The 17,007-nt window shown below is 32.0% G+C and overlaps 2 protein-coding genes across 2 annotated transcripts; both read right to left on the bottom strand.

Annotated features, from left to right (window-relative positions):
- Positions 1 to 13,016: 13,016 nt before the first annotated feature.
- On the bottom strand, positions 13,017 to 14,132 carry LOC147808120 (protein FAM200A-like). Its single transcript, XM_087166891.1, has one exon. The coding sequence runs from the start codon at positions 14,130 to 14,132 to the stop codon at positions 13,017 to 13,019; it is 1,116 nt and encodes a 371-aa protein (XP_087023017.1).
- A 39-nt stretch (positions 14,133 to 14,171) lies between these two features.
- Positions 14,172 to 14,537, bottom strand: LOC147808119 (protein FAM200A-like). The gene has a single exon (XM_087166890.1). The coding sequence runs from the start codon at positions 14,535 to 14,537 to the stop codon at positions 14,172 to 14,174; it is 366 nt and encodes a 121-aa protein (XP_087023016.1).
- Positions 14,538 to 17,007: the final 2,470 nt, after the last annotated feature.

Here is a 17,007-nt window from a genome sequence, read left to right as displayed (position 1 = left end):
TTGGATTATTAAGTTGCTTGCTGAAGAATCAACGTAAAGAGCACAAATAGAGATGATTAAAAAAATGACAGCTGTTTTGGTAATATAAATAAGAGTCATTATCAGTATCCCGGATTCTGTATCCTAGTAATGATGATGATACTTGTTTATAGTAATTAGAATACTGCCATGCAATTAAAAAAAAAAGGTACTATGCTTTTTCAATTGCATGGTATAATAGTGATACTTGTTTACAATAACAAGAAAAAGAATCTGTGTCTTATGGAACTGATTATGATTTTCTGGTTTTATAGTTAAAAAGGTATAAAGGTTCTGCTATATAGTTAAAAAGGCAAAGCAAGTCGTTTATTTTAACTTATAAACGGTGTTCTACTGCCGATTTACAGCTATCAATATTCAATTTTGTATCTTATAATTGAACGTATAGTAGAATTCAAAAGAACTTTTGGATCACGCATTACGACTAACTATCGTTTGCAAGTGACTATTTAAGGGGATCTAATCAATCTTTTCGTTACGTGGAGAAGAAACTTCGAAACCTTCCAACAATAAGCCCAACGGCAAGGGAATTTTACGTCAGCATTGTGGTTGACACGATTCGTAAACAATTTACAAATAAACTATGTCAACGTCGGGATTCGAACCTGGATCACCTCATTGAGAAGTGAATGAGCCATCTTGACTAAGCCATTATATCGGTGTAGTCAACCATTTTATTTTATTACCGGCGTTTAACAGTCGATTTATGATGAATTTGTGGTTTTCAATGTGAAAATTTAACATTCATTAATTATTATGTCGTAAGAATCATAACCTCAATATATTAAACTATTTTTAATAAATATTAATCCGTTATTGACCCCAAATTAGACATCTTTCAGTATAATACTTAATTTTTTATTTCCTAAACTTTATTCCTAGTTACCGTTAAGGTTTTCAAAACCTTTAAGGCTTCATTTTTTCCAGTGAATCTATGGTAGAATTGTGTTTGTCGAATATATTTCAATATTGTGGAACAAACAGAAAGCTTTAATAATTGAATCAAATTAGCAAACATGGTTTAAATGAAGAAAGAAATAAAATTTTAATTCACCCGCTTTTTTGTGAACATTTTTTGAAGTGCATCAAAGAAGAGTGGTATAATTTTTCTACAAAATTCTGAAATAAATTATTTTAAAGTAGGGTAAACTAACCAGTGAAGGAACACTTAAGCTTCGCTTGCCTTTTAAAAAATCATATTAATTTCAAAATTCGTAATTTCAGTTAAATGACAGTGTCAACATATTTGTTACTAATTGCAAACTATGCAAAAAAATTTTCGAGAACTTACATAATACTGTTTTAAAGTTTTGGAGGTTCAAATAACAAGTAGTAAGAAGACCCAGTGAAGGAACAGCTCTTACCAGTGAAGGAACACAAAATTGCCCAGTGATGGAACACTTAATTTTGGTTATTTTTTAATGCTCTTTATGAATTTTTTAGCCATACAAATACAGTCGGACATCTATTTAACGAACTTCCATTCAACGAATTTCCCTATTTTACGAATTTTTTCGAGGAACCAAGAGCATTTTGGAAATTTTTTTGTAAAATAACTTCCATATAGCGAAGTGAATTTTCTATTTAACGAACTTTTCATTGAGATCCACTTTCCCTATTTTCCAAAATATTTCTTAACATTTTAAACTTGTTAAAGCAATTTATGGGGGAAATGACCTTGAATTAATTTTCGAAGCCACTGCTTTATGAAATGTATTACTGTTTTGTCTAAAAATTATCTTAGAGAAAGCAGTAAATTCCCTTTCCCTTTTTGTTTGCACTTCAAACGAAAAACTCACTTCAAATTAACGGATTTCATCCGTAGCAATTTAACTTAACGCAAGTGGTAATGTATGTTTAAAATTACTTTTATAATGAATGCAACTGTATTTTTATACATAAATTTAGACTTTTTTTAGTTGAAAATGTATATAGCATGATAGTGTAACACTGGATAATGTTTTGCTCTATTCTTGCTTTCCATGCAGATTTCTTTTATGGTTAAGATTTATATGATAAATAGTAGATACTAGTTTACAAGATGAAAGTGTATCAATTTCTATTTTAATTATGTCTAGTGTTTAAGAATTTAAAACCTGTTTTGTGTTGTTTAAGTATTTTAAGAGGTGATTTTCTATTTAACGAATGTTCCATATAACGAGCTTATTATTGGTATTAAGTGATTTTGTTAAATAGAAGTCCGACTAAAAACAAGACTATTTGTGAAATTATAAGATACAAGTACTTGTAAAATGCTAACTTTTTTCTGTAATCATGAACTAGAAATTAAAGTGATGTTAAATACAAAATAAATTTTAAAAAATCATTCTTTCTTATAATTTGACAGTCAAATCTAAATCATTGTGTCATCCGATGCTGTTTATTATCATTATTATTTTATCACCTTTTTGTTTACTCTCTTTCCTCGTATTTCTTGAAGCTTTTTTTCTTTTTTAAGTATTTTTTCTTTCTTTTTCTTTTCCATGTTCTCTTGTTTTAATGTTTTTTAGATCTTTCAGCCTCTTGAAATTTTTGCCACTTCTCTGAAGTTAGTGCAAAAGGTAATTTATTCGCTTTTCTTCTTATTTGACCTTTCTTTTTATCATCAATATTTGGCCAATGTGAATGCCTCTTCCAAACTTCTTCTGATTTTTCAGCAACATTTCTAGAATGCCTTTCTCGAAAGTAGACGGGGGAAAGGTGTCTTGAAGTTTGAGGCAAATCCATCTCTTGTTGACTTATATCTAGAGGATCTTTATAGGTACTGATTTTACTTACAGAATCATTTCTTTTTTCAACTAAGAGAATCAGCATGAGGACTCATTTCAAATTCGATATCTAATATGCATTCATTATCAATACTAGCTTCAGTTCCTAAGTTTGACTTAACCAAGTGGTCTTCTTTTAATACGTACTTCTTCCATATTGAAAAAAGTACAGGCTCTTGGACATTTTCGATATTAGACTCTTCCGTCAATGCTGTGTTAAAAATTTACAACATATCTTGAGGGATTTCCCTCTCAAGCTTCTGAAGAAATTGAGTATCGTTTCTGTTTAACTTTGTTTTTTGTTTAGGAACTTGCTTCTAACTTCTAACATTGTGAAGTAGTTTCTATAAATTATATAATCACGTTGCTATCCTATAATGATAGCTTTTTAGGAGTTCTTGGTGCAAAAGCCAACGAAAAAATGTTCTATTAAAATTTTTATGATAATATTTAATTAGTTTTCGATTTGTAAACATAGTTTATTAAGTTGCCTAACATTTGATGTAACTACACACCCCGTTAATAAATATAAATTATAATTTTTTCATAAATTAAGCTATTAAATTAACATTTTGAACTGAAATTATTTCAGGAATTATTCATACAATTTTTAACAAAATTTCGGTTTTCCTTTATATAGCAGAATTACTTATCCTAGAGTCATGTAAAATCATATATCACACATTACTGTTCATTCACTGGAAGTATTCCCAGCAGTGGCGTACGCAAGGGAGGGGTTTAGGGGTTTAAACACCCCCCTTGAGCTCAGACAAAATGGCAAAAATAAAAATTTTAGTAGAAATTATGCGAGCTATTATTTTTTAAGACTATATATTTTTATCTGCCTTATGCCTACTTTTTTTTTTCTCACGGTATTTCTCAGAATACTGAAAAAATATTTACTGTAATAGGGTTGTACTTTTGAAACCAAATTCACGTGACACTGTTACGGACTGGTTCCTTTCTGTCCTACCAGTATAGTTTTCGAGACTGGCTGTCATTCGCGAGGTCTTTACGCGATGATTCCGGAATCCTAGACGTTCTGTCGTCTTTGAGACAATTCGAGAATTTTGGAGATGCGTTAAAAAATTATATAAAAGGGGGAACGGAGTACAGTGGAGTTAGTTAGTCAGACTAAGAGTCATCTCTGCCGCTTGTCTTTCGGAGCTTGTCGCTAAATCTGTTTTGCTTTATCTCAACAAAAAGTTCATTCAATCGCCGAACCCGTCGTATATTTGCTGTTCTTGGATCTTTAGGATGTCAAAACGCAAGAATTTAACAATTTTTAAGTTATTTTGAGAAAAAACCAGGACCTGAAATTAGTAAGGTGACAGCATCTAGCAGGGGTGAAAGCGAGACGGAAAAGAGGAAAGGCTGGTAGTAAAACCATTTCAGTTATAGCTAGTTTTGGGGAGGAGTTAACTTATTCTTTTTTTAAATTTTTCAACAATATCTACTTTATCTTGGAAAAGAAGCAGTTTTATATATGTGCCTGAATTATACAGGAAATCTTGATAGTTACAGATATTTCATTTTTTTCGAAAAAAATGCTGGAATGAAATGTTTTACGTACCAGGTTTTTCTCTTTTCCGTCTTGCTATATAAGGGCTTTCACCCATGGCATCTAGTACCAATGTAAGTTTTTCTGTTGTACAGAAATGTGATACTTCCGTTGAAGAAAACGTTTCTAGCACAACAAAATCTGAGAATGTGAAAGTGACCTTACTTCCCACCCATATGACATTGGACTTTTTTTTAGAAGATATTACATTATGTTCTTAAACTAAAAAAATCAAATCAAAATTTAACTAAACAATGTTGTCTAAATAAAAAGTCAAAATTGTCTAGCTGTATAAATTAGGGAAATAATAGTGCTTTATTACAGACTCGAATTTCTTTTAGCAGTTTCAGAAAATTATGAACACCCCCCTTGAAAAAATTCTGCGTACGCCACTGATTCCCAGTGTAGGAATATGCCTGTTTCTTCACTGGTTAGAAGCTGTTTTTTGTCTTTTAAACAGAATTTTGATGTATAATATGACTAAAAGTAAAGAAAATTACAAAATGTCTTTTATTTTCATTAACTGAGAAATGAACCCAGTAAAGAAGCACTTGTTCCTTCACTGGTTTTTCATCGTTTGGTGATCCAGTGAAGGAACATGCCTGTTCCTTCACTGGTTGGAAGTTGTTTTTTGTCTTTTAAACAGAATTTTGATGTATAATATGACTAAAAGTACAAGAAAATTAAAAAATTTCTTTTATTTTCATTAACTGGGAGAAAAACCCAGTAAAGGAACACTTGTTCCTTCACTGGTTTTTCATCGTTTGGTGATCCAGTGAATAAACACCCCCTTATCTCAGTACTTGATTATGCTATGGTGCTTTAAAAAAAATAAAACGTAACTTCAATAACTATATTTTGAATTCTCTTTTTCACAGTGAGAAAAATAAGACTACTACATGCAATTAATTCCACTTCAAACATATAAGTACAAACACTCACCTTATAATTTTTTCAAAGAAACAAGGTGTTGCAGAGATAATAACAAATTCAAAAATTTTTTCAGAGAAATCTATTTGACCAGGTAATCCAAAATATTGCTAGATGACTTCCTATTGTTTGGCAGTAAGTTATTGTTACCAATCAATCTAAAGAAAAACTTTCAAATTCTTATTTTTAATCAATATATATGAAATGTTCCTTCACTGGGTAGTGTTCCTTCACTGGTTGGTTTACCCTATCCTTTTCTTTACATTTTTATCGATAAGCAGATATCGTTTCGAGATTTCTATTAATCATCTAGCCGACTCAAAAGTAGTTTTTTTTTGTAATGTCCAGAAAAATACTGCTAAATTTCTACATTTATTAATTATTATTCATTTGTATTCAGCAAATGGTTAAATGATTACAATAAGAATACTTTTCTCTTAAAGTTTCACTTAATTTTGAATTTGATATATTTTTTGACATTTTGAATTACGTTCTTGAGTTTTGCAAGTTCTTTGAAATTTTTTCAACGAAAAAAAACGAAAAATTTTTTAGCAGAAATTCTTTAAAATAGTTTTGCTGTTAATATCACATAATTTAATATTAATATACTGGCTGTCCTAAAAATGACAACAGACTTAACAAATCAATCGAAGAACTAGGGAATTTTGAAATGTTCTGTTGGCTTCGGCTTGTTTAAAAACAGGTTATATATTCTAACCAAGTTTCAAAGCTAGTACAATAGATAACCTTGTTAAGCGAGAAAAATATAAAACAATGTTTTCGAAATAGCCACCATTTGCAGCAATAACCTGCAGTAGTTTGACAACAAAATTTACCGACAGGTCAATAGTAAACAGTGTTTCACATTTTTACAGTTAATAGTACCCTCTATTAACGAACTTTGTAACTAATCTTAAGACTTGGCAGGAAGAAATAGTCTGGTTTCCAAAGCAGATCGGTGAAAATCGGGCATTTCTATGTACCGTCTGTTTTTCTTTGACTGACTTTTCAAATTGTGTTAAACTTAACAAAAAGGACATGGACTCATTGGATTAATGCAAGTAGTATAATGCGTGAAATAAAAAAAAATTATTACCTTTATAACTTTTGATCTAATGATTGGATTTTCACTTACTAGGATTCAATTTTAATGATTCGTGGAACTTACCTTAAAAACGCTAATTTAAGTAACGAAATCAGACAGAAATAGGCATTTTCTTTGAATAAGTATGGCTTTATTTCGGTGGTTTTGGATTCTAGACCCTCAAAATATAATGGGTGATGTGTAGCCGCAAATTGGGAAATGCGGTCCTTATATTTAGAGCACGGGAGTGGTTGTAAGTTGGGAACTCTTAACATGGGTTTAAGAAGCTCCATCATTAAGAAAAATAAAAAAGCACTTAGTTTAAGTGCCTTATACTTGAAGCAAAACGATGATTTTAAACTATACATATCATCTTGTTGTGAAGAATTATCTGGGTTTTAGGGCGGACAAATAACTTAAATATTTTAAAAGTTATTAAGCCTTTGCAAAAATCACCAATTTGGTGACATTTTTCCACATAGAAGAATATTATGAAAATTACTGCCTCATTCTTAGTTTTTGCATATTTTATGAGAATTAACGTAGCATTGAAGTAAGTTTTTAAATATTAAAAAATTAGACCGCAAATGCTTTTAATTTCCGCTAAACTGTGGCTTTTCTCCATAGTTACGTTTTGCGCCATTTTCAGGACAAGCAATAGCTTTAGATAGGTTAAACTTATCGTAACAGTCATGAGCAATTTTTGCAGACTCGCAGAAGTCATGAAAATAGCATATTATTCGTTAAAAAAATCATTTCATATCATTTCACGCAGCCTTCGAAAAACAACCTTAATATAGGGGAAAATAAACGGTCACCAGCACAGGGCGATTAAATATAATAAATGGAGATTAAATAACTGTTTTTAAGTCGCTATGCTAATTTTTCGGCGATCATTTTTTAAAAATAAATATGGAATTATTACGAATATTTTATTATATTCTGTGAATTTCGTTAAATCATACTCATTTCTAAATCTTTTTCTTTAGAAATGAATTTGTGTAATGTCTTGAAATTTGAATTTTTTTTTTTAAAGAAAAGGCGCTATATATTAAAAACAGGCAATTGCCTAAAATTTTGCGACTGGTTTCACTCCAATTGCAAAATTTCCTAATTTTGTCCCAAACCTCTTAATATTTCTTTAACTTTTTTTTCGTTGAAATGTATCGAAAAAGACGAATTTCTTACATTTTCTTTTCTCAAGAACCATTTGACCAATATCGTATAAAAAATTTTGAACATCGTCACTTAAAATTACATAGTTTAAAATAATGTAAAATTTTGAATGCTGTATAATTCGAAAAAATTTTTCACAATTTTTGAACTAAATAATAATAAATAATTAAACAAATTTATCTTTATAACGAATTACATTCGAATAAATGAGTTTTATATTTGTGAGGCAGAATAATTTTATTATCGTAAAGAGTTTCAGTTTTATGAATAATATACGCGAAAATAAAATTGGCATCGAATAAACTTTCGTCCGCTCTCCAGCCCAAACTATTGCAACCTTGTTTTCCTGATTGCTGGTAAAGTTTTGCACATCAAAATATTAATAAATAAATAATAAAACAATGTATTCATAAATTATTTGATTTTCATAAGCAATTTCAGCAATATTATAATATACACGAAAGTAAAATTAACATTAAGGTTCCCAAAATCTCTCCTGCTTAACTACTGGGACCTTGGTTAAAATTTTGCTCATCAAAATAAAAGTAATAAAAACCATTTGAGTATCATGAACACTTCCAGAGATAAGATGTTATACTCGAAAATAAAATTATCATTAATGTGCCCTAACTATCGACCGCTCTCCTGCCTGAACTATAATATTTAACTATATAAGGTGAACATTTTATTATCTGGATTACCGTTAAAATTTTGAAGTTAAAAGAAACCAAATCCATCTAATAAAAGCTGAAATCACTTAAAATATCGTCTTCACAAATCTTTTAACATATTTAAGTTTACCTCCGCGAATCATTAAGATTACATCTCAGATTTCAATCTCATCTTATCTCAATCATTAGATCATTTATCAGATTTTTTCTTCTTCTTTTTTTTCTATTTTTGCTCTATTTAGGCAATTAGCAAAGCAAATTTGCAAAAATTTTCACGCATGCTAGACCTAGTAAATTATTGTTTTCGTCTAAGCCAATTTAATATTAGATTTTGGATTCGTCCTTTAATTCAGTAAATTTCATTGAAATGCATTGCATTCTAATACAAAATAAGAGAAGGAAAGTTAAATTTCATTGTAACGGCACTGTTTTTATGCACTTTCCTAATAACGGAATATTATGTTAGGGGGTCTGGAAAGTAATGTCGTTTCGACGCATTATATATTCGTTAGTCCAATTCCTCTTTTTTTTTAGATCCATTTCTATTTATTTTCGATCCAACATTAAAAGGTTGTTGCTAACTAGGGTGAATACATTATTGATTAAAAATTAAATCTGACAAATATCAAATGCACCGAAACGACATTACTTCCTGGTCCCCTAATATACAAATTCTACTACATATACTTGATATAAAAATTATTTAAATGTTTTAAATAATTTGTTTTTAAATAAAAAGGAGAATTTACTTTAGAAACGGTCATTTTTTTACAACGTAAGTTTTAAAAACCCTTAAATGCATTTTAACGAATCAAATTACAAAATGTGAATTGCAATAGATCTTTTTTCCCCCTCTTTTTTAAATATGCTTCAGAGATATATCGTTTCCGCCCACCTTTTTCCTCTCCATAATTACTTTTTTGAATTCTTGATAAAATTTATGCTAAATTTCAACACAATGTGTCAGATAAATAACCCTAGAGATTTTTGAATAATGATGGTCATTTTTTACCCTCTGGAATGTTAAAAGTATCAAAAGGAAGAAAAGAAAGGATGAGAAAGAAAACCGGCAAAGCATCACACACCTTTAAAACAACAAAAAATAAATGAATAAAATTCTTTATAATTTGTTTCTGGCCTTTTTTGATAACACTCTAGAATGTAAACTTTGAGGGAGTAAAAAGAAAAATCCTTTTTTTTCCTATCAAATGCAAAATAATCACCAGGATAAATTTTCAAATGTATACCCTTTTTTCCGAGAGAAAATTTTAATAAGGAATTAATTTCACTCGTTTAAATTTTTTTCTCAAGATCAAAATTTTTAATAAAATTTTTTACTCGCATTGTGAAGAAATCCGAAAGGAATTGGGATATCAGTTTCTGGGAAGGGTGAGTGCTCCCATCAATTTTTATTTATTGTAAATAAAAATTAACTATTAAAAATGATATTAAATTAAAAAATTAATTAATATTAAAAATGATAATTTTCCTATTGTTATACAGTCAAACCTCGATATCTCGAACTTGAAGGGAGAGGAGAAACAATTCGAGATACCAAAAATTCGAATTATCGAAAATCGCATGTTATCGATGGTATAATAAAGAAAAATGCTCTTTACATACCTTATTTACTATTCCATATTTATTCTGAAAACACTTTTTACACTTTCATTTTAAAAAAAAGATTCAATTGTTGTTTGCTTTAGAGATGTGTAAGGAAGTTTGTCTGTAACACTTTCTAAGTGGACTATAGCGAATGCCTCCTCTGACATATTTGGCTGCCTCTCAATAAATCTCCTTACAGTGTCCACTGCAGAAAGTGCTGATTTGCTCGTAACATTGGGTGGTAAATCTTCGATTTCCTCATTCTCTTCTTCTGATAGTTCATAAGAAGCTTTCACTTGTGCGATGATATCATTGTCATCCCACTGACCACACACTGTTACTGCATCATTTACGTTTACAAAGTCATGAAATTCCATGTCGTCAAGTTTCACGAGTCCGGTCAAACTGTCCCAATTATTTTCGGTGTAGTTTTCAGCAGAATTAACGATATTGATTGTTTGACTACTTTCGTGATCTTTAATGAATCCAGCCTTCTTGAAGCCATTCATTATCGCAGAGAAAGACGCATCATTCCATGCCACTATGTCCATTTTTTAGAAAAAGTTTATCATTATGAGAATTGGTTTTCCATTCTTAATTTTTTTTATTTTTTTTAATAGTTTCTTATTTTCAGAAGAAAAATCTACACTATTTATGGAGGAAAAAAATTCAAGTTTTAGAGGGATTAGAAAAAAAAAATTCGTGAAATCAAGTTTTTTTTAACATTGAGTGTATAAGAAATTTGAAGGGAATTTTTTTTTCTTCGAGATATCGAAAAATTCGTGAAATCGAGGTTCGAGTTAGCGAGGTTCGACTGTATTTCGTAAATCCAATTTCTGAATTGATTTTAACTTTCCGTACTCTCTTATCATTGATAGCTCCAATCTTTTTAAAACAATGTCTTTCCGCAGTGGACTGATCATAAAGACCCGGTTCCCAGTAGAACACCGAAGTCAAGCAAGACTGACTGTGGTCAGTAAGCGGAGTGGTGACCACTTTTATCAGCCTGCGTAAGGACAGAGGTTGCGTGGTATTGGTCTTCGTTAAACTGTTGTACCGTAAAGTACTCAACTTCGCGGGTAGGTCGTCGGGCTACCAAAACAGAGAAGCCATCATCTTTGCAGAGGATCAAAATTGTGATGGCATGTCTTCAGATCATCCTCAGGGATGTTTCCCAGACCGTTGCCAATAGCCCATTGTGCAGCTCTAGTGCGACGTAAATAAAGTAAATACCTACCTTAAAACAATGTCCGATTCACTTCTAGATAAAAGTGCAGACTGTAGAAAAAAATTTTATGCAATAGTATTTCGCTTTATAGAGAAATCAAAGTAGATTTTCTCTAATATTTCGATACGTTTCAATATGTTTCAATATGTTTAAACTGTGATAAAATTATATTCAGGAATTATTTAACCTAAATAGGAAAATAGTATCACTCATACAAACTTTCTGCCCCCAAGTATTAATCATTGTATGTTAAATTTTCAAGTATCTCTGGTGGAAATAAAATATTTTGTTTAAATTCATTAACCCAATATTATCGCCTTTCTCTCTTATTCGCCAATTTCTTATTCTTATTCGCCAATATTGTCTCTTCAATCGCCAAGTTGGCGATTATTACTTGGATTACCGCTATTTTTTTTAATTATTAAAAAACATTTTAAATTATAACAAATTTATTAAAATATTTTTAATAAAATAAAATAAAAGCAACTTGCAAAAAGGCTGCAACATATCTCCCCGAAATATATTCCAGAAACCTAGTTTGGCGAGATTTCAAAAAGTCACCACAGGGTGGCCTATTCCTGAATCCCTCCATAAACTTAGTAAAAGCACTTATATAGTTCAACATCGAATCTATTTTTTTACGAGCTTGCGTTTCTGAAAAATGCCTAATTGAAAATGTTGTAGGAATTAATTTGGGGTCAAATGCAATAAAAGCTCGATATAAAGAGTACAGCATATTGAAAGAAGTCCGTTGTTACGACAACTTTCCGAGTCACCGTAGTATTATAACGAGTAATATTTTACAATCTTCCTCTCTTATATTTGTCGATTTGAAAATATACTAATATACCTATATATATATACGAATATACGAATATAGATCAAGAACCAATCACATAACGGTAAACAAAAATTGAAGTAACCCGAAGGTGACGTCACCGAAAACGAAGACAGAAAAGAACACCATGGAAATCAGAAACGGGTTTTCAGCAAAATTGAACGAAACTTGTCTCTAAACCAAGGTGCACCCGATTTTACACCTTTACCATAAAACTAGCTGAAAATAACTAGCATTCTGACATCGCGACAAAGAGTTTTTTGATGGAAATACGTTTTTCTACTGTTTTAATGAGCAAAGGTATGGAAAAAGTTTCTATTTATGCTTCGTATCATTTCAGAAAATGGAAAAACAAACATTATTTTTAATAATCATTCAACATAATTTAGGCAGAGGTGATGCGATTGTTCTTGTTTTCCAGTGGCGCCATCTATGGTCAAGAATTCGACTTCTGCCACGCTATACTTCACACCTGTTTATAGGGCGGACCCATTCATTCATCCACAGATCGTAATTTTGACCTGAATCATGAAACGATCGATCTTCAATCCAGTACCCCCAGAGGTTTTAATTTGTTATGGGAACATGGAGGACTTTTGCGACTCGACAGATTTAACGTGCATCAGTCATTTTACTACACGGGGAGTCTTCGGCAGGCGGGGTAATTTCCCACGAACTCTCGGACATGGGTCCAGCACCCCACCGACAGGGCTATCCCGGCCTGATTCAACATAATAAAGTGAGTATATGTGGGAAACCTTCTGGCCTAGTTATCTTCTTCCTCATAAAAGAAAAAAATATTTTAGTGTTTTCAGAAATCCTGCTTAACAGAATACTCCTTAATGCAGTGCTTTCCAAACTTTTTGTACCTGCGCCCCCCTCTTTGGAAAAAAAATTTGTTGTGACCCCCTTAATTTTTCTAACAATCCAATTTCATAAACACTCATCTGATATTGTAATTTATTTAATGGGCTACAAAATAATATACAATATTATGTATAAAAATACATAAAAAATAATTATCTATTTTAGGAAATAATAATATAATGTAAAAAAAAACAAATCTTACAAAAGTACAAAAAATAGAATTCAACATTAATACAACATTATAAAAATTTAATGTGAAGGGTGAGCTTGTTTTTCAGCACAAATTTTGTCAAACTGTGGTATCATTGAAGATATCGTGGTTCTCAGTTCCTTTTCAATCTTTAAGCAAGATCGATACTTTGTCTTTAAGACAGCTACTGCAGAAAACCCAGTTTCACATAAGTATGATGTTACAAAGGGCAATAAAATTTCTAAAGCTTTATTTGTTAAAGTAGGAAACTCGTCCTTTACTCGTAACCAAAACGTGACAATATTATTTTCGTGTTGAAACATCTGCTTTAATGTGCTGTCACTAGATAAGTCAATTATCATTTCCTGCTCTGCTGTCGTAAGGCCAAAATCATCATATTTTTCAATCACAAACGGGTTTCTAATCCATTCATATTTGGACATATCAAGATCTTTAAAGTAAAACGAGAATTGCTCCCTTAAACTGGTCAAGTGTTTATTAATAAGAACTTTACTTTCTTCTATTTCATCTGCAAGACAGGTAATTTTAAAAGTGGGAAACATGTCAAAGTTATTATTTTTCAAACTTATTATCCACAGTTCCAATTTTCTCATAAATGCAGTAACCTTGTCTTTCTGGACAAAAGCATGAATTTGAGGCCCTTGCATTGATTTATTTAAAGTACTGAGTCTTTGAAAAATATCCACTAAATACGCAAGTTTTACAAGGAATTTCGTGTCATAAAACAAGTTTGCTTCATCTCTATTATTATCAGTAAGGAATATGGCGATCTCTTCTTTTAGCTCAAACACCCTTTGAAGTACTTTGGAACGAGAAAGCCAACGTGCCTTACAATAATATAGAAGTGATGTATATTCTGAACCCATGTCATTACACAATTTTGCGAAAAGCCTTCCTCTTAATGGGCTATTTTTGATAAAATTTACAACTCTTATAATAACTTGAAATACTGTTAGTAAATCTTCACCCATATCTCTTGAAACAAGTGATTCTCGATGAATCATGCAATGCGCCCAACTTGCCCTAGGAGCCACCTTTCGAACTAGTGCCTGTAGACCAGCGTTTTTTCCTGCCATAGATGGAGCTCCATCTGTGCATAGTCCAACACAGTTCTCCCACAGAATGTTATATTCATTGAAAAATTTATCAATCATATTAAAAACTTCACTTGCTGTAGTATTGCCTTCAATAGGTTAACAGAATAACATGTCTTCTCTAACATCAGTTTCCACAACATATCTTACATATGTAATCAAGTGTGCATCCTTAAGAACATCTGTAGCCTCATCTACTTGCAACGCGAAAGAAGATAGTTTTACTTTTTCTATTAATTGATCGCAAAGATCTTCAGATATATCGGATATTCGTCTTCCCACCGTATTATCTGCAAGTGGAATGATTTTAAGTTGATCAGCATATGATTCACCTAGCATCGTAGCTACCATGTCAATAGCTGCAAGTAGCACTAAAGTTTCTCCTATTACATGGGGTTTTTTGCATTTAGCAATTCTATAAGAAACCTTATAAGACGCAAGCAATGCTTTTTGTGTAACAGACATGGTCTTTGAAAACATTTCTTTTTGTTTATTTAAATTCTCCAATTTTCTTTGGAAAAATTCTATTGTCTTGCCAACGTGATCTGCATGTACGTTTTCGAGATGCCGTTTTAATTTATTTGGTTTCCAAACTATTCAGACACAGCAAACACATTGGTCTTTCTTGGCCATTAATGACTTTACATGTAAATCCAAATGATAAGTACATTGAATCATATTTTCTACATTTAGGTTTACTATTTTGCGAAGATGTTCCGCTATTTTCGTTACCTCTTCTTTTGCCTTCTGCTTCATTCAATTTTCTTTTCAACCCAGTTACGTATTTATCCATCTAAAAGGGTTATTATTTTAAATCAAATAAAAATACTTTATAACAGTTTTGAAATTTACCTCAATATTAATTTAGAAGTGTACCAAAGCGAGTTTGTAGACAATCTGCATGGAAACGGTCGAGTTTAACCAACGTTTCTTAACGAAATGCCGCGTGTCTGCTCTCGTCTGGGCGCACGCATCCAGGTGTAGTCGCGTCGTCCGAGTTTGAAAAACCCCGCAGTCGCGCGCAATTGATGATAGTTCCACACCAGATGTAATGAGCGCTAACGTCGTCGAATTAACGACGGCCTTGGCTCATAAGCCTTGTCGGGGCCTGCTGCCTGCTTCTGATTACAAAAGTTTGGCGGGAGTAACCCCGAGAATACCCGGGATGATCCGAGTGCTTGTCTAGTGTTTCCTCGCGCTCGGCTCCAAACGGGAAAGCAAGATGTTTTCGTTCCAGCAAGAGTATGGATGGATTTTTCAGCATTTATACCCGAGAAATTCGCGGCGAGGATTGTGGGTTACGTATAACCGTTTTTCTGATTAATTTTTTTTGACACCTATTCGATATATCGACTGTGTATTCGAAAATGATATTTTGGAATCAGCTGCGTGCCCCCCCTGCAACAGTCTCGCGCCCCCCTAGGGGGGCGCGCCCCACAGTTTGGAACGCACTGCCTTAATGTGTCTTTTATTGGCTTATCAACTATGGCCCCTTATTTCCCTTCTTCACTAACTATTGAAATTAATATTTCACTGTTAGCAATTATGCCAAAAACTATTGCGAAATAAAAACGGACCCCTGAATAATTTTTAATCTAATGATTGGATCTTCAAGTTCTAGGACTTCTACTGATTCAAGGGGGGGGGGTGACGTAAAATACGCTAACTAATTAGCGCAAACCATATTTTAAAGTTACGAAATCAGACACAAAAATGCACTTTTTCTAAATAAACATAGCTTTTTTCAACAGGTTCAGATTTTAAATAAACGATTCCTTTAAAATTCGAATTCTCAGGAAATATTCGACAGCTTTTGCTCAAATTTTGAATTTCTCTACGTAAAATTGCATTCTCTAAAACGATGTACAAAATTGCATACCGAAGAAATCCGAAAGGAATTGGGATATCAGTTTCTGGGAATGGTGGGTGCTCCCGTCAATTTTTATTTATTGTAAATAAAAATTAAATATGAAAAATGATATTAAGTTAACAAATTATTTTTTCCCCCCAATGGCAGACACTGAATTTTTTAATCTTTGCCTATACTATGCCAGAATTGTTGCTCATTTAGCGTTACCCAGTGGGCACCTGTGAACCAAAGTCACGGAGGCGAGCAACATTGCCCACGCCACACTGCCACAAACCCGTTTATAGGGTGGGCCACATTCACACATCATACACACAACAGAGGACAGCACAAAGAGAGAGAGAGAAACATCCATGCCCTGAGCGGGATTCGAACCCGCAGCCTATGGCTTCGCAGTCAGGCACGCTAACCACTCCGCCACCTGGCCGGCCGGTTAACAGATTAATTAATATTAAAAATGATAATTTTCCTATTGTTATATTTCGTAAATCCAATTTCTGAATTGTTTTTAACTCTCCGTACTATCATATCATTAATAGCTCCAAAGATTTATCTCATAGATTTCTCTTCTTCTCCCAGATCAACAATCTAACTTTTTTTCGACTGTTATTAAATAAAATAATTTAAAAAAATTATTTAAAAAAATAATTGCATTTTAAAAGTTATATTTTACAAGGAATTATCTTTGGATAAACGAATTTTATAATTGTGTGCAAAAATTTTCGTTTCGTTTAAAAAGTTCTAGACATATGGAGAAATGCACAAAAAGTACATTCTCTTGACCCAACTATTGAGACCGTATTTCCCTGATTTCGGCTACCACCTATATTTTGGGGGTTTTATGGTTTATTTAAGGAAAAAAATTTTTTGTCTAATTTCATAACTTAAAATATCATTTACATTAATCAATTAGCATATCTGAGGTCACCCCCTCATACCATTGAAGATTGAGTCCTAGAACGTGAAGATCTGATCATGAGATCAAAAGTTATTCGGGGTGGTCCTTTTTTCCGCTCACTGTACACTATTAAACTTCTATCTCTGTATATCATTATCTTTATATCTCTT

Source organism: Parasteatoda tepidariorum, chromosome 6, assembly GCF_982258835.1.
Source record: "Parasteatoda tepidariorum strain Cologne lab strain chromosome 6, Ptep-v5.0, whole genome shotgun sequence".
NCBI lineage: Eukaryota > Metazoa > Arthropoda > Arachnida > Araneae > Theridiidae > Parasteatoda > Parasteatoda tepidariorum.
This window is presented reverse-complemented; position numbering and strand designations above follow the sequence as displayed.

Excerpts from the sequence above, each read along its gene's own strand:
- LOC147808120 (XM_087166891.1), bottom strand. The coding sequence starts at position 14,132 with ATGATTGATAAATTTTTCAATGAATATAACATTCTGTGGGAGAACTGT.
- LOC147808119 (XM_087166890.1), bottom strand. The coding sequence starts at position 14,537 with ATGTCTGTTACACAAAAAGCATTGCTTGCGTCTTATAAGGTTTCTTAT.